The 19,928-nt window shown below is 42.2% G+C and overlaps 1 protein-coding gene across 1 annotated transcript in view; it reads left to right on the plus strand.

Moving 5' to 3' along the window:
- The window catches only part of LOC134626016 (protein shisa-8), a 119,287-nt gene extending 104,040 nt beyond the window's left edge, over nucleotides 1–15,247 (plus strand). The window contains exon 5 of the mRNA XM_063471469.1: nucleotides 9,324–15,247. Within this exon, the coding sequence (XP_063327539.1) occupies nucleotides 9,324–9,820 (497 nt within the window). The 3' untranslated portion in view covers nucleotides 9,821–15,247. The remainder of the gene's footprint in view (nucleotides 1–9,323) is intronic.
- Nucleotides 15,248–19,928: the final 4,681 nt, after the last annotated feature.

The following is a 19,928-nucleotide window of genomic DNA, read 5'->3' on the forward strand; positions in this document are numbered from 1 at the left end:
TAAAAATGCTCACAATAACATTTCTAGGTTTAGGTTTTAGATACGTTTGGTTGGTTTGATGGTTGATTGATTGTGTTATGGGGTCCTCTCTACTGGATAAAGACAGCACTGCAGAGTTTATATATATATATATAATTTCTTTATCCTTCAAGCTCGGGTCCTCTACCAGAGGCCTGGGAGCTTGAGGGTCCTGCGCAGTATCTTAGCTGGTCCTAGGACTGCGCTCTTCTGGACAGAGATCTCTGATGTTGTTCCCGGGATCTGCTGGAGCCACTCGCCTAGCTTGGGAGTCACCGCACCTAGTGCTCCGATTACCACGGGGACCACCATCACCTTCACCCTCCACATCTTCTCGAGCTCTTCTCTGAGCCCTTGGTATTTCTCCAGCTTCTCGTGTTCCTTCTTCCTGATGTTGCTGTCATTCGGAACCACTACATCGATCACTACGGCCGTCTTCTTCTGTTTGTCTACCACCACTATGTCCGGTTGGTTAGCCACCACCATTTTGTCCGTCTGTATCTGGAAGTCCCACAGGATCTTAGCTCGGTAATTCTCCATCACCCTTGGGGGCATCTCCCATTTTGACCTCGGGAATTCCAGGTTATACTCGGCACAGATGTTTCTGTACACTATGCCGGCCACTTGGTTATGGTGTTCCATGTATGCCTTGCCTGCCAGCATCTTGCGCCCTGCTGTTATGTGCTGGATTGTCTCTGGGGCATCCTTACACAGCCTGCACCTGGGGTCTTGCCTGGTGTGATAGACCCCAGCCTCTATGGATCTTGTGCTCAGTGCTTGTTCCTGTGCTGCCATGATTAGTGCCTCCGTGCTGTCTTTCAGTCCAGCTTTGTCCAGCCACTGGTAGGATTTCTGGATATCAGCCACCTCCGCTATCTGCCGGTGGTACATACCGTGCAGGGGCCTGTCCTTCCATGATGGTTCCTCGCCTTCCTCCTCTTTCTTGGGTTTCTGCTGCCTGAGGTATTCACTGAGCACGCTGTCAGTTGGGGCCATCTTCGTGATGTATTCGTGGATGTTCCTTGTCTCATCCTGGACTGTGGTGCTGACACTCACCAGCCTCCTTCCTTCCGCTTAGCGTACAGCCTCAGGATGCTGGACTTGGGGTGAAACCCTCCATGCATGGTAAGGAGCTTTCTTGTCTTTATGTCAGTGGCTTCTATCTCCTCCTTTGGCCAGCCTATTACCCCAGCAGGGTACCTGATCACGGGCAGGGCGTAGGTGTTGATGGCCCGGATCTTGTTCTTACCGTTCAGCTGACTCCTCAGGGCTTGCCTGACCCTCTGCAGGTACTTGGTGGTTGCAGCTTTCCTAGCGGCCTCTTCATGGTTCCCATTCGCCTGCGGGATCCCCAGGTACTTGTAACTGTCCTCTATGTCTGCAATGTTGCCTTCTGGTAGTTTGATCCCCTCAGTTCTGACTACCTTCCCTCTCTTTGTTACCATCCGACTACACTTCTCCAGTCCGAACGACATTCCGATGTCATTGCTGTATATCCTGGTAGTGTGGATCAGTGAATCGATGTTTCGTTCTTGGCATACAGCTTGATGTCATCCATGTACAGGAGGTGGGTGACAACTGCTCCATTCCGTAGTCGGTATCCGTAGCCAGTCTTGTCAATGATCGCACTGAGGGGGTTAAGGCCTATGCAGAACAGCAGTGGGGACAGGGCATCTCCTTGGTAGATCCCGCACTTGATGGTGATTTGTGCTATGGGCTTGGAGTTGGCCTCCAGTGTTGTCCGCCAAATCCCCATTGAGTTCCTGCTGAAGGCTCTTAGGGTCCTGTTGATCTTGTACAATTCTAGGCATTCCAGGATCCAGCTGTGGGGCATTGAGTCATAGGCCTTCTTGTAATCAATCCAGGCAGTGCACAGGTTGGTCAGTCTGGTCTTGCAGTCTCGGCTGACTGCTCGGTCTACCAGTAGCTGGTGTTTTGCGCCTCTAGTATTCTTGCAAATCCCTTTCTGTGCCCCGCTCATGTATTGACCCATGTGCCTGTTCATCTTAGCCGCTATGATGCCTGACAGGAGCTTCCATGTGGTACTGAGGCAGGTTATTGGTCGGTAGTTGGACGGGACCCCCTTCTGGGGGTCCTTGAGGATCAGGACTATCCGGCCTTCGGTTAGCCATTCTGGGTGTCTATCGTCAGCTAGCAGCTGGTTCATTTGTGCTGCCAGGCGCTCATGGAGTGCAGTCAGCTTCTTCAGCCAGTAGGCGTGAACCATATCAGGGCCTGGTGCTGTCCAACTCTTCATACTGGAGACCCTTTCTTGGATATCTGCCACTGTGATGATTACTGGACCCTGTTCAGGGAGGTCGCTGTGGTCTGCCCTCAGATCCACTAGCCACTGAGCATTGCCGTTATGGGTTGCATCCTTCTCCCATATGCTCTTCCAGTATTGCTCCGTCTCCAGCCTTGGTGGTGCTGTTCTCATATTGTTCCCCTGCCACTGAGAGTACACCTTGGCTGGTTCCGTGGAGAACAGCTGGTTTATTCTCCTGCCTTCTATCTCTCTGGTGTACCTCCTCAAGCGGCTGGCCAAGGCTGTGAGTCGTTGCTTGGCAGTTTCCAAGGCCTCAGGTATGGACAGCTTCCTGTACTTCTTAGGCACCTTCTTCATCGCGCCTTTCTGCAACTCCGATAGTTGGCTAACCTCCCTCCGTGCTACCTTGATCTTAGCCTCTAGCCTCCTTCTCCATGGAGGGTAGTGCCCCTTGTGGCTGTTCAACTTGTAGCCAAGCATCTCACTGATCACTGCTGCCGTATTGTAGATCAGCTTGTTAGTGTCGGTAATCGTAGTTGTAGGTATTGTCCGTAGTGCTGCATTAACATCATCTAGCAGACCTTCTGAGGGTACTTCACGTAATCTTGGTAACCGGCTACGGGGGATCCAGGTTTCAAGTTTGGCCATGATCCTATCTTTCAGGTCAGTTCCTCTCGCACTCAACGATCCTTCTCCTATCGCACTTGGGGCTTGGTACCCAATCTCGGGTGATATCTCCCCCCTGACCTGGCGTCCTGGCTCCCCCTTGCCGTAGCATTTATGTTGTACCTCGTCAATCTCTAGCTGTGAGAGCAGTCCCTTCTTTCGAATGTTGGAACACTGAGCTACTAGTTGTTTCGCCGTCATTGTGGATGTTGGGTATCGAAGAATCCATAGGTCCCTCATCCTATTCATGTAACCCCTTCCGCCAGGGTTACTTGCGTAGTAGCATTCCAACAACGCCCTGTTTTCGTCTCTTGCCCACCGATGCCTTCTTGTTCCAGTAGCCCAACAACAAGCAAACACAATTGAGTTCTATTATATCACAGAGAAGACATCTCTAAAGCTTGTATCTCCTAAAACTAGGCAAAGTTCTCTATTTTCATGAATAGAACTAGGGCTGGGTATCGTCACTGATTTCTAGAATCAATTCAATTCCGATTCACAAGGTCCCGAATCGATTCGATCCACGATTCGATTAAATTCGATTCAATTCAATTCAATTCAATTCGATTCGATTCGATTCAATTCAATTCAATTCAATTCAATTCAATTTGAATCTGGGAAATTTTGACAGTCATAAATATTATAATTCAGATCAGTACATTTACATATTCTTGTATCTATAAAAAGGAAGCTGACACACGCAAGACTTTATCAAAGGTGTGAGCGTCACAGCAGATGCTTTTGTGTCAAAGTAGCTGAAGATAAAACACAGAAAAACATGAAGGTTTTCCTGGCCTGGGATTTTATAAAAATATTCTCCAGTACATCAAAAACCAAAGAAAACCATTAATGAACATATGAATGTTACCTCTGACGTTACAGCAGTTTTATTAGAGACACAGCTAAGCGTTTTGCATTTTGCATAATTTTAAAAAGTTTAAATTTGTTCAGTATTGAACGGCAGAAATTAGGTTTTCTTTTCAGAAGTCTGTAAACGGAAAAAAAACAGCGGCCGACAGCGCTGTAAACAACGGTAGACTTGTGCGTAACAAGCAAGCGAATAATGCAGAAAACAGATTTTTAGACGGGAAACTGTTCTTGAAGTACAGAGAGAGAGAGAGAGAGAGAGAGCTATGCATGAAGTGTGATTTTATCGTGGTGGAAGCAAAACAGTAAAAGTCAGAGGAAATTCATGACGATGTTTATGTGAAGCGTAGTTTGGATCTTCTTTTGCTGCTGGTTCGGTCAATATTGTTTGGAGAGAGATAAAACTAACAGCTTTAGAATCAGCGCAAAAAGGGCGTGAACACAAAGCACGGACCCGCCAACAGATCAGAATCAGCGAGCTGTCGGCTTTCAGCCCCGACCGTGTCCGTGCCGTCAGGTGAGAAAGGCGACATCTCACTGATTCTGATCAGCGGGTCCGCGCTGTGTGTTCATGTCTTTGTGCAGAATCCGTGCACCTGCTATCATTTACTGTTTTAGCTGTTTGGTGGTTGTTGAAATTTTGTGAGATTTCACCAGAGATTCTGGCATTTCGGGCAAAATAAATTTATATAAAAAAATCGATTCAGGATTTTAATGAATCGATTTCATGTTATCCAAGCCAGAATCGATTTTAATCGATAAATCGATTATAAAAACCCACCCCTAAATAGAACCACAATCTAGAGGAAAACTAGATGCATCTGACTTTAGGATGAAATATCCCTTTATTTTGGCATGTGTGCTTAGTGGGGTTCTTTTAAAATGAGCTTTAAAATTATGAATTGCATAGTGGAAATATGTGTGTGTGTGTCTAGAAATAACTGGATCTTGGATCTTTCCTTCCCACAATGTCAATATGTTAATAAGCCCTTTATGAAGCAGAAATAACTGTGTAAACATAATGAAACGACATTGAAATAGACCACACAAAATGCAGCACATTGTCAAACTGAAATCATTTGGAGGCTCCAATTTATGCAGTTATAATGCAGTGGCCCAGATTGGGCCCATGGGCATCACTTCAAGCTGCCACTGGATAGAGAGCAAAAGCTTATGTTGTTGAAGAGTGTGGAATAAATGAAACAGAGAACGGGAAACAAGCAGATGAGAAAGAGAGAGAGAGCAGATGGAGAGTGTGTGGAACGGACAAGATGGTGGGTAATACTGCCACAGAGGACCCTGCTGTCAGGTGCTTCTTCTGGCAACATGTGTGGAAACACTCAAATGGACAGTAACAGCAGTTGTTGTGAGAAGCAAGGGTGTGTTTAATTCATTGTGTCCCAGTATTTTCCCCTTTGTGTGCAACATTTGAATCAGTGTATCTGTCAAATTCTGCTAGCCTCATGCTGAAGTGTTTTATACCAAGGGCAGGGATACTGTGATTATAATCAAGAATCAAGAAATGGAGTATTCAAGGAGGCGTGTCATTTTTAAAATCTACAATCAAGAGACGCCCTCGTTAATGTAAATACAGAGGGTTTATAACTGGTTACATTCAAACAGGAAGGCAAGGTTAGACTTTGCCAAAAAACAAACCATCTAAAAGAGCCTGCATAGTCCTGGAATAATTTTCTTTGGACAGGTGAAACCAAAATGAATGATGAGGGAAAAGTCTGGATAAGGAGAGAAACGGCTAATTATCCAATCACATCATCTGTCTACCATGGTGGAGGTAGTGTTATGGCATGGGTATGTATGGCTGCCAGTGGAACCGCATCACTAGCGTTTATTGAAGATATGACTGCTGATAGAAGCACCAGAAGTTTCGTCAAAGGGCGTGGCCGTGGCACCAGAGTAAATTTTGGTCATTCGCCAAAATTTTTTTACTTGTTCTTATTAACACATACATGGTCCAGTCTGGACCACACTTCTCTTTAACTGCAATATTTGACAATGGCCACAGTGCCACCTAGTGGGAACAGGAAATGTCATGTGACACTTTGAGATGCTGTTTCAAGGCGGCAACAACCTCAAATTTGTCCAGGAAAGCCATAATCAATCATTCGCCATGAAGCAGGAAACTGTTCATACTCTACCAGACTTCACAGACATGATCAAAGTCTGGACCTGAACAGGTTAACATGCCTTAGTCAGCAATAGTTAGAACGCCACCTAGTGGAAGGAGGAAATATTCAGTAGGCTATAATCATCATCCAATCTAGATGAAAGTTTAATAGGTTGTTCCACACATGACATACATCAGTGTGACATACAGTTAACTGCGATACTCAATTCCCAAATAGTGGGCATAGGAGATGTTCAGCGAGGCTGGACCGCACCAGAGAAAAAGGGCCCTCTCGTGGCTCCTTGCAGCTTTAATTAATTATGAAATTGAATACAGACAAACCAAACAGGCAGCAACTGAAGGTGACTTTAGTAGAGGTCTGGCAGAGCATCTCAGGGGAACCTCTGGAAATGTGTATAAAAGTGGCTCCAGTTCCTAAAGAGTTAACTGCAACATTTTGTTTAAAATCTTCTGAATTAAAGCTGAAAGTCTTCACTTCAATCAAATACTTGACTTATTTAAAATGCCCTGGTGGTTTGCAGAGGCAAAACTAGAGAAAAGTTTTCTTGGTCCAACAAATTATTGAGCTAAGTGTGTGAATCCACACATACAATTCACACTTGTGCATATTTGCCGACAGAGACACAGAAATGCAGACTAATCCTCATCTGTATCGCGCCAAAGTTAAATAAAAGCAGAAATCTTCTGCTAATCATTTGTTATAAATAGCCCCCAGTGCCTGTCCTTTACTCATTTCTTGTTCCTGAAGTATTTTCTGTGCCTCTACAGAATTAACAGACTGAAAATGGCTGTAGTGCTGTTGGAATACTTGATGGTGCACTGAGAAATGCTAGAACCTGTTTAAATCCTTGAGCCAGCATGGAGAATTTTTCTGAGGGAGTAGATAATTTCCTGTAACTCTGTCTCCGTCGCCAACAGCTGCTGTTGAAGTACCCTAGAGTTGCACAATGGACGCACAAAAGGGTTCAATAAGCAATTACAGCACTGTGATAGTGCTGGACAGCTTCCTGACATGTGTGAATGTGAGACTCGCCCTCTAGGTGTTTTTCTGGAAAGGCAAACATAAGGAAATGGTTTTAGTCATCTTGGCTAGAATATATTATTGAAATTGACAGATTTAGCTATGGAGCAGAAAAGTGGCCCTTGGCTAAACTCTTCATACAGTAAATAAATCAATAAATTTGGGGTCTGCAGCCACAAACGCCCACACACAGCCATCCACTGTCAAATTCAACTCGTCACACATGCTCTGACTGGACTGTTGACATTATCCAGTTTCTTTTTGGAACAGGATAACGAGAAAAACAGATGCACAAGACTAACTTGGTACAACAGGGGCTGAAAGCATGATGTTACGTCACTAGGAAAAGAAATGTAAATTTAAGAGACAGGCTGATTTAGAGCAATGAAGTCAGAAAAGGTGAAGGGGCAAGAAAAAATCATAAAAATCATACAGCAGAATATTTTTCAAATATTTTTTCTCTCCAGGAAAAGGGACCGATAAAATAGGGCCAAGCAAACAAGGTTGTAAGTGTCTTTAGGGCAGAGCATGTATGAGGGAAGTGGTGGTGGTGGTGGTGGTGGTGTTGGGGGTGGTGGTGATGACCAAACAGCAGAGTCGAGTTCCACTCAGAGAGCTCACACTAATCTGACTCGACGTGCTGAACCCGGTCTATTTTTATTCCTTACAAATCACTCCTTTTGCTCGGGACTCGCTCATGCCACTTTTTCCCCATAGTTTGTTGCTTGTATTTTTATTTGTCTCTTCTGCCTTACATCTATGGTCAGCGGGCACACGGATCAAAGAGCAAATAGCAATCATACAAATGCTCACAAATTCTCTCTTTTTATTGGCTTACCTGTTAATTTATCTGGAATTTGGTGACTGATAATAAAAAGATATTCTCTGACATTACAAATCATATACCTTCTTTAAAACAAATGGCAAAAAATGAATAAATATTTGAATGCTCAAAATATAAAAATATATGGGGTGGGTGGTGGTCTGGTGGTGGTGGTGGGGGTCCACATTCATATATCAAACCAAAAACAGTTTGACAATTTGACAATTAAAATCAAAAGATGTATAAAGTTGATTGTTAGGACCAACTTTGAATCATCTATATCCACACATGTATAATCACTATATTTACTGGAAAATTATATGCTGTTACATGGGCACAGTTACATAGTGATGATCCCCTTGCAAAGAATCTAAAGAGAAACTTGATGACAATCAGGGTTAATTTTATCATTTCCATATGTCCATGTTCACTCTTGCATATAGTGAAGTGACTGTAATAAAGCGCCTTGTAAACAGTATAGATCAATAATGAATTTATCGGTCTTTGATTTACTTTTGTTGCTGTTACTGATCAATTGGACAGCCTGATACAAATGTTTAGGATAGTACAACACTATCCGGTCTTTAAGTCTGACGTCATTAGCCATGTCTAGGCCCAAACTCCGCTGCAGGTCCCAAAGTCAAACAATCACTGCGGCATCACTGAGAGTTGAAGAACTGTCTAAATTCTTTCATCTGTAATAAAAGGTGGCTTGTCTACCAGGTGTAACAATTAAGTTTAACATCCAGGCATCCATGAAAACAGAATTTGTTAAATTTAACAGAGTTAGAAGTTAGCAGGAAATCAGCTCGCTAGTTTCCACCTAAACATGATATACCATGTTCTGACTGAGGGATTTCAGAAAAAAAATTAAGACATACAGCTCTGCTATCACACTTCTGACATAAATGAAGATAGAAAACTAAATAGCAGTGACGTTTTGTAGGATTACTGAAATTTGGCTAGCTGGTATATAATGATGTGCTACGTGATCGCTAGCAACACAGCTATGTTAGCATAACATAAACACAGTGAAGCTGGAGGACGAATGCTAACTTTTTCCACTGGACAAAAGTTGGGGGTTCCCAATGGTTAGGGACAAATGCAGTCACATGGCAGGATACTCTAAACGGACCGAACTTCAGTCAGGAGAACAACTGAGATAATCCATCCACAATACGAGGTTAGCCATTAATATACTGCTGGCATGGGTTGGGCTGTAGTTACATCATAAGGTTTTAAAAACTGAGCTTTAAAATGAATAGCAGTAATAAAAGCCAAGAGAGGCCGACAGTGATGACTGTTTTAGGGGCTTGTTGAGATTAAATAGAACAAAATACAAAGCATTAAAACATGTTAAAAACACAACAGCCTTATTAAACGCAGAGTTGGTTGGGCCCAGAAGCAGGATTATGTCATCACTTAAAGACCGAATAGAACTGATTATGGTAATATTGTAATTATATAATATCAAAATATAACCACCTCTTTGTCTTGTTCTGTCATTTTCATCTAGACACAACTCCAAGAGACTACTACAAGAGCTACCCAATGGTAGACTACACCCACCGCCAGTCTCCTCCCACCTTCCAGCCTATCAACTTCCACCCCAAGGACAAGCCCTTCCTCCCACCACCAGATGTCCATGCACCTTTAGCCATTACCATCAACGCCTCCCAGATCCCCAAACCTAAGATCTCCAAGACCAACACTCACCCACTCACCTCCAGCTCAGCCTTCAAAGCTTGGGACCCAAGTAAGAGCCACATTCAGCACCCGGCAGCCTCCCACATGGGCCTTGGTGGGCAACAGCATCACCCTATCCAACAGCAGCAGCACCAGACACTACACCAACAGAACAGCAGGCGCCAGGCCTACTCCAACAAGAGGCAGTTCAGCATTGAAACGCTGCCCGAGCTCTTCTCACAGCCGTTGGGTTACGGCCATTCGCCTCATATGCACCCCAAGCACAAGGGACTGGCCACTAACAGCAAAACAGAGGTCACTGTGTGAACATGGGGCAGGATTGATGAACAGACAGAAGACAAAAACGGAGCAGTTGAGGGGAAATGTTCTAATATCTTTTATATCCTCAGTTATAATGGTGTGCTGGAGCAAGCAAATATCGTATCTGGAATTTTTTTAACTCTGCATTTTCCTTGTCATTGTTACCAAGAATAACAATAATGTGAGTGATATTTGTGTACTTTTACGACCACTAGAGCAAAACAGATAAGTTGCAGATAAGCTGTGAAGGTGGTGGATTAGTGGATTATTTGCTTTGACTCTTTGAACCCAGCAGCGCCTCTAAATAATTGAGTGGCAGTTGGCACAGCTCTCTCCTCCGTCTCCTCTCAAGCCCCTTGTACCTCGGTGACATTTTGCTCAGGTGCCGAGTGCCCTTCCACTATGTACAAATGTTCAAATTCAACTCATACACGCTTTACCCCTCAAACTAGCCCAGACTCTGACACTGTCAGGAGAGTGTCCCCCAAGACTCTAGCTTCCCATCAGTAGACACAATGCCATTGTGTTGTCAGCACTCATTGCCCTCCAGCCCTCCAAAGAATGAGATATCAGCCTCGCAATTCATACTAGAGTGGAGGGCAGGATAGTGTGGGAGGGATTCATCTCATTCCAGGCGCAAGTGAGATGAGAAAGATAAGAAAAAATGAGGCATGCATACACATGCACATACTACACACTTGTCAAAAATTATAGAAGGTTCCCAGCAGTGTCAAGAGACCACAGAAAACCCCACCTCCATCCGAAAAACTGGGCAAATGAACAAGCCGGCCCTTTAGTTATTTGTGGCAGCATGTTGAACAGCAAATTTCAGTCACAGTCTCTTGTGACGTAGTGGATATTTTTACCTCTACATGAAGCCGAGGATGTGTTACAATACCTAGAAAAAGGGCAAAGGGATCATCCAGAAATGTCATTGCAAAGTCAGTGAATTCTTTCCATTTCACAAATGCATCACAGAAAAGTCAGCTAATCCTGCACATTAGTACAGACATGGATTTTCTCTGACCCCAGAAATCCGCTTTGTTATTTTTGGTGCCATACATTTGCAAAGATACATTTTCATAATTAGACACTAATGATTAACATAACTCTGGATGTAGGAAGAGAGTGATGTGATGCATTCAGGAACCTTTTTCCCTGCTGTTTGATGCATGGAGATATTTATGCAAAACTAACATAATCTGAAAGGCTGAAACCAATTGTACATGGTACACTGCAGTTTACTTCACTTCCTCTTAACGAAGTGCTCAAACACTATAAGTTAATAACTGCTTCCACGTGCATACACAGCAGCGTAAATCATTGGATTTCTGGGAGATAACGCTTCAAACTGTTGAATACTGACATAAAAAACTGGCCAGGTCTCGATTTATACCAAGGGCTAAAAGTAAAAGTAGAAATTAATGCCCACTGATAATCATATGTGGTAACGTAAACAACCCATCGATGCTCATTCTACATTTTAATAAATAAATTATATCTTTTCAACTTAGAAAAAATCCCTTTTTGTTTCAATTTGGTTTGCTGTCTCTCTATGTTTGGTGAACACAGGAGTTCTGCACCAGCTAATTGTTAATTTGTCTTATTTATAGGTTGTGTCTTCTTAGCTAGCTTGCTAGCCACGAATAATAGCATTTAAAAAAAAATAATACATTAAACAAAACAAATGTTATTTATCAGCTTTATCATGAGTGTAGTTAGCCATCAACTCTTATTTTCACTTTTAGTTAATCTTAGAAAAACCTTTATGAAGATTTTCACCAAATTCTTGCAACAATGTCAGCTAGCATAAATTTGGCATGACCCTTACAGGCACAATAGCTAAACACAAGGAAATAATGGAAATTTGCCAATGTTAAAAGTTCCAACCATATAAGACACCTTTTGTACCTTTACCTAATTTCTATTCCAGAGGAGTAACTAGAAATACTGTTTGTTAAAGTAGAATTTCTTGAGTAGTTTGCCAAATAGCAGTTTTTTGATAGCTTAAGTATAAAAAAAAATGCAATAATGCTTTCAGCCTTCAGAATCCCTTACTGTCGCACCACTTATTTCCAATTCCTCCTCCTCAATATAGACCAATCCAACAGCCAGTCTGACTCACTGATTGAATTCACCTTCATTTGTTATCACTGGGACACCAGCTATTCCGCAGTGCATATGCCTGGCTCATGCTACACCGCATCCGGCAGGTGGTGGAACCTCATCAAACAGCACTGCTTAACAGAGTCGCACATTATTTGGCACTTTTTCTCTCTTTCCCTCCCTTTCTGTCTCTCCATCTATCTCTCTTCTTTCACTCTGTATCTCACTTGCTTTCTCTTACTTGTAGTGTCCTAGCAGACTTTCTTCTACTGCCCGACCTCCCTTTGTGCATCCATATCCAGGAAGGGTTGAGCAGTGGGTACGAAGCACTCTCCCTGATGTTTGAAACCCACTGCTCCAAGCTGTTGTAAACCGTGATAGCCTCACTGGGTCTTCATAGTGAGTTTGAGCATGTACAAGGAGAAAACTATAATTAATGACAGAGCCAGTCAAAGCATGGCAGGCTCCAGATTCATTCTCACTACACCACACTGCACAAGCACTCACACAAAAACGATTACATTCATACGCACATGCACAAGCTAGCAACCACAAACGCAAGCTGTGGCATCAATGACCAAATGCTTTGCAATATATTATTCATATCTGGAGATTTGCTGATGCCAAGCTTAAAGAAGTAAAGTGGATTTTATGTAAGACAGATTTAAATTTTTGAGAAGATTTTGTTTGTTTGTTTTACTTGCCAGCAGAAATGTCAGTCAGCCAAATTCCCCAATTTGCATCTCAATTTTATTGGAGCTGTGAATGTACACAAGCAAATAAAATGAGCAGCAGGGTAAAACTTTAACGAGCGAGAATCAAGTAGCAGTATAATGCTCGCTTGTAATGCTGCAATGGCTTCTCCACTTTACCTCTCCAAGATGTGAAAAACCTGTTAGGCAAGCTGTTGGAGTGGTGCTAGGGGATGCTGGCATGCTTTTGTAATAGGGGATCAGCAGAGAATGGGGATCATGAATACAAAAGCATCAATGGGATATGCATGCTGTGAATATGCATCAAACACATCTGTGCTTATGCTTTCGCCAGTGCTGCACAGTATTCAGTGCACCACAGTGCCGCAGCTTCTCTTGCGTGGCTTCACCATCTCGTTGACTTTTATTTTCTCGAGGTGCCACATTTTTTAGTGGGTCACTTCATATGAAAAGCTTTCTGGCCTCTAAAATCCCTACCAAACCGTTCTGTGGGCTCTCTCCCTAATCAGTCGGAATGCATAAGAGGTTGAGAACAAATAAGGAATGACAGCGAGTAAACAAGCAATATGCATCAGTGAAGCAATAAGCGCTAAACCTCCTTCGCCCTATCCTTATCTCTCTCTTTCTGTTTGCCTATTTGGAGCCCTCCTCAGAGTTTAAGGATGGGTGCTAATAAGGGCACGAGTGTCAAAAAGGACGCAGAGCTGAGTGAAAGAATGAGCTGTGCAGAGGGCTTGAGACAAAAAATGAAGGCAATGAGATGAGAAAAGAGAAATGTGGCTGTACGGACACAGCCGATATCGCGACGGTTGTTTTTCATTCTGACTTGTCTGGGTGGTCTAAAAACATTCATTCTGGGTCTTATCTCTGTGCATTCAAGCAACCAGCTATCAAAAACGCTTTGTGACTGTAGCTGGGAGTTGAAGATGGTGTTTACTCTGATTTGCACAACAACAAAATCAGGAACTGGACCTTGTACTCACTGGCTGACCTCAGAGGGCGTGAAGCTTGTGCTACCCAACAACACGGAGGTTGAACAGAATGCCAACACAGGCTCCAGGATTTGCAATTAAGGAACAGAGTTAGTCCTTCAGGACAAGCAAAGCCTGAGGACAGGCTACCAGCAAAGTGAAAGAGACTGGCAACTTGAAAGCTTTGCTTGGATTTTGTTAGCTGTCATGTCTCGCGGAGATTGGCTGACAGCGAGCGCTGTGAACGGCTGCTTCTTGAATTGTTCATTTTGTGAGATCCGCATCACAGCTGCAATCTTGCTGATGTACTGGAAAACAATGGCACCTTTCAGTGTTAATTTCCTGATGGACAGCAAGCAGTGAAGGATGGGTTTTTACATCAATGCTGGATGGACCTTAATGACTCCCTTCAAGCAAATGACTTAACTAGACTGAAAGATCCTCTGATGAGCTACAATTTTGCCTCTGTTGTGGACAACAGAAACATACATCTACCAACATCCACACACACCTGAAACAAGACACAAGAGCCACAGAGGTATAACGCTACTTATATCCTAAACACAAAGTCTCCAACTTTGTGATATGAAGCAGGACCAAAAGCCTTGAATCAGGAGAAACTGAGTACACCTAACTGATGCTTGAACATCCAAAACGGTGAGAATGCTGGGACTGCTTTGGATCATCAGCTTAGAGTGAATATACTCAATCTCTCCTGATTACGACAGACTGTGGCATTGCTCGCTCAAGTCAGAGCTAACTGACTGTTGGTTGTAAAACTTCCTCTCTATAAAAGAATCATCAAGTATTCTACGGCAGGTTATCTGAATGCAACCTGGTAGACATACTTGGGCTCCAAGATCCCGAGCAATATATAGATTATGTTGTATGGTTCGATTGTTTCTTTGTTTTCTGTCCGTTTTTGTACGGTGTTTTTCAATAATTGACCAACGGAAAAATTTTGAAGTGCTTCCAGATTTCATGGCCGCACCCCTTTGCCCCTGCCCCTCGCAATCACCTAGCACATGCCATACAATGTAACGTCAAGCAGATGAATTACATTATATGCCATGTGTTTGAAGCTTGTACGGTATACATGCACTCATATATTTAATGTTAAATGATATTGCATTGTATCCAAGTGCTTTGCCAACGCATTCGCTGAAAGTGAAAGGAAGACTCGGCAGTTTCTTGTACAGCTTTTGCATCTGCCAAAAAAAAAAAAAGAAGAAAAAGACAAAAAAAAAAGTAATGCGTCGTCTCATAATAATTTGTAATAGGCAGCAATAGGCTGCCTTGGATTGCTATGTAATACTTGTGTTTATATGTATCCTATACCATTTGTCTGCTGTGAAATTCGTTGACTACTCAGCTTACATAAGGGCTTTTTATAGATATATAAAAGCAGACTGGGCAATCTGACGTCACTCTCTGTAACTCAAGACAAATTTCTCCAGATTTTTTTGTTTTTATGTTTGTTTTTTTAGGGATGAAGGGATATGAACAGAATTTTCACGCATACAAAATGCTATATAATAAAGTTTTGACTGCCAAACTACAATGTCTATAGGCACTCATACTGCATTGGCCCATGTGTCTTGTTTGAATAAATCTTTCAAGAAATATAGCATTTGTTAATCGTACCTGTGTCTGCTGGCTGTTTCTTTCTAAGAGTCATGTTGCTTTAGGAAACTGTTTATCTCACACCTTTTAGCACCATTATTTGCCTAAATGATATAACAGGTATGGTAAAAATACAGTTAATTCTAAAGTTTTACCTATTGGGATGTAATAAAAATCATCTGGTCCTTAAAAAAGTGCAACCTCTAATGAATGATGGACTTTCTAATACTTGGAAATGCCCATTTAACCTTTCCCAGATTGATGGGTAGTAGACTGCCTCACTAGGATCATTGCTAATTTCTTCCCTCCTTGGCATAAAGCTCAATGCTCCAGCAAACTGCCAAAACTTCTGCTTTTATAGACATGCTCACACTTGCTGATGATCAATTAATCAAGTGCACTTCACTAGCAGCATCTGGCTGCTACTTAGCCTCTAAATTCCTATGGAAGTAGTGAAGATATTCTTGGTTCTTCACACACTGATTCGACATCTTGATGACACAGTGTAATATGTTTTGTATTTACCTAATTTAGATTATTTCTTTTCTGTCCTTATACATAAAACTGAAAGAGCATGTAGTTTTCTTTTTTTAACTTTGACATATGGAGTATATACTACAGTATAAAAAACTCAGCAGCAATTTAGCTTAACTTTGCATAAAGACAGGAAAAAGTTAGAAAATCCAATATCTACCACTGACCCTTGAGCTTGTTTCTTAGCAATTATAGCATGTTTGTTTACTTGTACACACTTGTATGTATGTAACATATAAAATCCTCAGTTTTTCTTTTGGTACTGCCAATGATTTCTTGCACAGATAAAGAGTCCATGAAAGACTCCCATATAGATTCCCATATTGTATCCTTGAGTTCGACATTTTGGCTGTCAGCACCTTGGGTTTTTGAAACCTGATGTATGAGGGGTGGATCCAATGCATATTCATCAGGCAGGCACTGCTGACTCATCAGTATCAAAGCAGTCACACAAATTAAGTATACTTTTAGTAAGTAATTTTACCGAAGTTTTGGCCACAATTTATGAAATTAAGTAAGTAAATTAAGCAATTAACTAAGAACATCGATTTATTAGGAATGTGTTTACTTAATTCACAGTGAGCAACACTGTTTTTTTTTCTCATCAGCAAGAATGAAGAATGAAGATTGAAGATACGTCCACATTTTTCACAACCAGAGTCTACATCCATCTTTTGTTTGGTCAGAATAGAGCAGGAGCTTTCAAAAACTAATGTTCTAATCTAACAGAGTCTAAGGTAGCCCAGGCACAACAATCCATATGGACACAGAGTGTGCCAAAGACCAAAGACTAGCCACAGTAGCTTAAAAGCTAGAAGCTGTCTGTGATGCTATATCTATAGGTAGCATGTCATTAGACATCCATCCATCCATTCATTCTCCTCCACTTATCCTTTTCAGGGTCGCGGGGGTTGGGGGGGCTGGAGCCTACCCCAGCTGTCTTAGGGCAAGAGGCAGGGTACACCCTGGACAGGTCGCCAATCTGTCGCAGGGCTATATCATTAGACAGTTCTTGCAGTTTTGTAATTAAAATAGAACTTGCTTCTAGTACCTGTCAATTGACAGGATGAAGCATTTCACTAACGTCACATCTCAAACAGACCAGTAGCTGTGACCTTACTCCCCAGTTTAATCTGGACAAGATAGATTGATTTGTGACTGTGATCTTGGAATTCTTGACAGAATCCAGCCACTTTGTGACCAGTACACTCATCAGGCAGTTCAAACTGACCAGCACCAGACTCTTGGTGTATAGCTTACTGTAACCATCCATCCATTTTCTTAACCACTTATCCAATTCAAATAACAGGGTGGGCTAGAAGCTATCCCATCTGTCATAGGGCAAGAGGCGGGCTACATCCTTGACTTGTTGCCAGCCTACAGTCTATTGCAACTGCTGCAGCTAATCTATCGGAAAACTGAACAAGGTCATGGTTGGTGCAGGTTGTCAGAAAACATCCTGGGATTTGCAAAAACTAAGTCACTTAAAGGAGAAGGGAGGGAAATGGGTTCAAGAGCAGGGTAAATTATAGCACTTCATCACCAGCGTAACCCTTATAAGCACTGAGTGTCATAAACTGATGATGAAAATAAGTATAGGATTACACAAGAATTAAGGTTTCCCCCAAAATTTCCTGCTTAATTAGTTTTGACAACAACACTCATGGCAGCTCTAGCAAGGAAACTGCCAAAAGATCTGCTTCAAGCTTTCATATGACCCAGTTTAGAGTTCCCAAGCATGAATCCCTGCAGAATATTCTCTCAGGTTTATTGGTAAATGACACACATCCAAACCTCCAAATACAGAAAGTCAGAAAATCTAACAAAAATACATACCAGCAGGACAGAATGTAAAAAAAAAGAGTAAAAAATCTTTACCCCATCCTTTCACATATCTGTATTTTCTGCCTCTCTTCTCTGTTTTCTTGTCACACACAACCTAAAGTCTGGGTCTCCCAAAGAAGCGTGTTGGCATTTAATTTGTTCTGACATCGTTTGGGATCTGACTATGTTTGCCGTGGGTTATAACCGAGCTGGCAGTGCTGTGTTTTAAGCGTGCAACGTCATCTGACTGCATGTAAAACCGTTTGCATTGCCTCGTCTCTTTAAGGCTGTCAAAAGATCGATTCTTTTTGAGAGCAAATCTTGATTTTTAATACAAACTACTCAGACCATTATCTTCAATTACTAAAAGCTAAGTATGGCTGTATGGGAAAAGCAAAAGGTGAAAAGCAGCTATTCAAGGTTGTGCCAGTGCTTTGGCTCACCTGGAGGTAATATCAATGTCTTTACCACATCAGGTCCTATTTCAGTTAGAGCAACCCGGATAGGATGACCTGTCACAGGGTTTAACACAAAAACAAACAGAACAAAAGAGACTTGCTGTCAAAACAGGAAAGCCACGCTGTTTCTGAGAAGACGACAACAAAAAAACCACATCTGTCACAGCAGGGGTGTCATGCAAACAGTTACAAACTAAGTTTTGCTCATAAAAGAGTTGTAGAAATATCCCAGGCAGGGCAAAAAAGGGGCATTACTAAATTAAGGGTTTATCTTTTCTTTAATTTATGGATTTAAATAAGGCTGACTACTGAGGAGTAGTGAACCCTTTGTTTTTAAACTACTGCTCTGTGATTGTTTTGCATCTTTAAATCAAGCAACACCCTGTTAAACATACAGTGTTTTCATTAAATGTGAAAGACGCCAACAAATTTAAAGCATTCCTGGAATTCACGTTTTCATTTTCAATATTTAATTGGAAATATTCATAAAAGAAGGTGTTTAATGCAAGTGAGGTGAACAGAAAATAATCCATATATGCAAAAATAATCCAAGTCTGCCCTTTGATCAACGATTCAAGATATTTTATTGTCATTATGCAGTTGCATTACAAAATTCTGTGCAGTAGTTCTCAACTTAAAATATCAACAAAACACAACACAAAAAATAGACACAATAAGGAAATCGATTAAAAAGGTTTTATTGCATTAAGCATTGTAGAGTGAAGCTCTCAACATATGCTGAGTCCACTCCTGGAAGAGAACTTCCCACAATCCCCTGTGCTGTGACCGCCATATTTAAGCCTCCTGTGGGAACGAGCCTTTGCTGGGCCTTCTTTACCAGGTGAGATTAGCTGTGATGTGACTGACCAAGAACTTAATGTTCAGCTTGTGCAGCTTCATTGCTGGTTTATCTACTATTACACTCAAGGACTACTGTATTAAAGGCAGAGTTAAAGTCAACAAATATCTTCCTAACATATGTGTTAGGAAGCTGCAGGTGAGACAGGGCTATGTGAAGACCTGTCCTTAAAGTGTTTAAGAATGATCCTCTCAAAGCACTTCATAATGTTCAGGGTCAGTGCAACAGGGCGAGAGTCACTGAGGCAGGTGACAGCTGACTTCTTAGGCACAGAAACAAAACTGGAGGATGTGAGGTAGACAGAGACTGTGGCACGCTGAAGGGACAGCTCTAAAATGTTCAGAAAAACTCCTGCCGGTTGGTCAGCACATGACTTCAGAGCCATTTCTCTGATCCTGCAGCCTTTTTGGTGTTGATTTTCCTCTCTGTAGAGCAGGGGCACCGCCAGGATTTTTTCATAAGGGTGGCACTATGAGGGCCACAAAAAATATTGGGGTGGTACTCCAGTAACATTTCCAGTTTTATTAAGCTGTTGTGAAATATAGGTTACTTAAAAAATATGGGGAAAAAAAGAAAGAGAGAGAAAATATCTACTCACGTAGTTAATTTCCTGCTATTAAAGTCGATATCACTGAGAACAGGTACATCTGAAAACCTAATAAATTTTATACAGGAAGACATAATAAGACAATGTTTGAGCTCATTGTCGGGTGTCTTCCTGTCTCTTGCGCTCATGTTTATTAAAATTATTACCAACACAGGACAGTCGTGTCAGGGAGGGACCACTGAGAGGGCCAGCAAATTTTGGTGGATGACCAGTGCCCCCTCTGGCCACCCCTTGGTGGTGCCCCTGCTGTAGAGGTCACCTGGTGAAACTCCAGGGCGAGAGGCCGCTGCTACTCCTCAAGCTGGGGAAGGTGGATGTACTCGCTGGTGACAGATGTGTCGAAGCGTGCAAAGAAATGGCTTAACTGTTTGTCACACTTGTAGTCACTTATTTTAGTATTCATTGAGCTGTTGTTGTCA

Source organism: Pelmatolapia mariae, linkage group LG4, assembly GCF_036321145.2.
Source record: "Pelmatolapia mariae isolate MD_Pm_ZW linkage group LG4, Pm_UMD_F_2, whole genome shotgun sequence".
NCBI classification, from domain to species: Eukaryota; Metazoa; Chordata; class Actinopteri; order Cichliformes; family Cichlidae; genus Pelmatolapia; species Pelmatolapia mariae.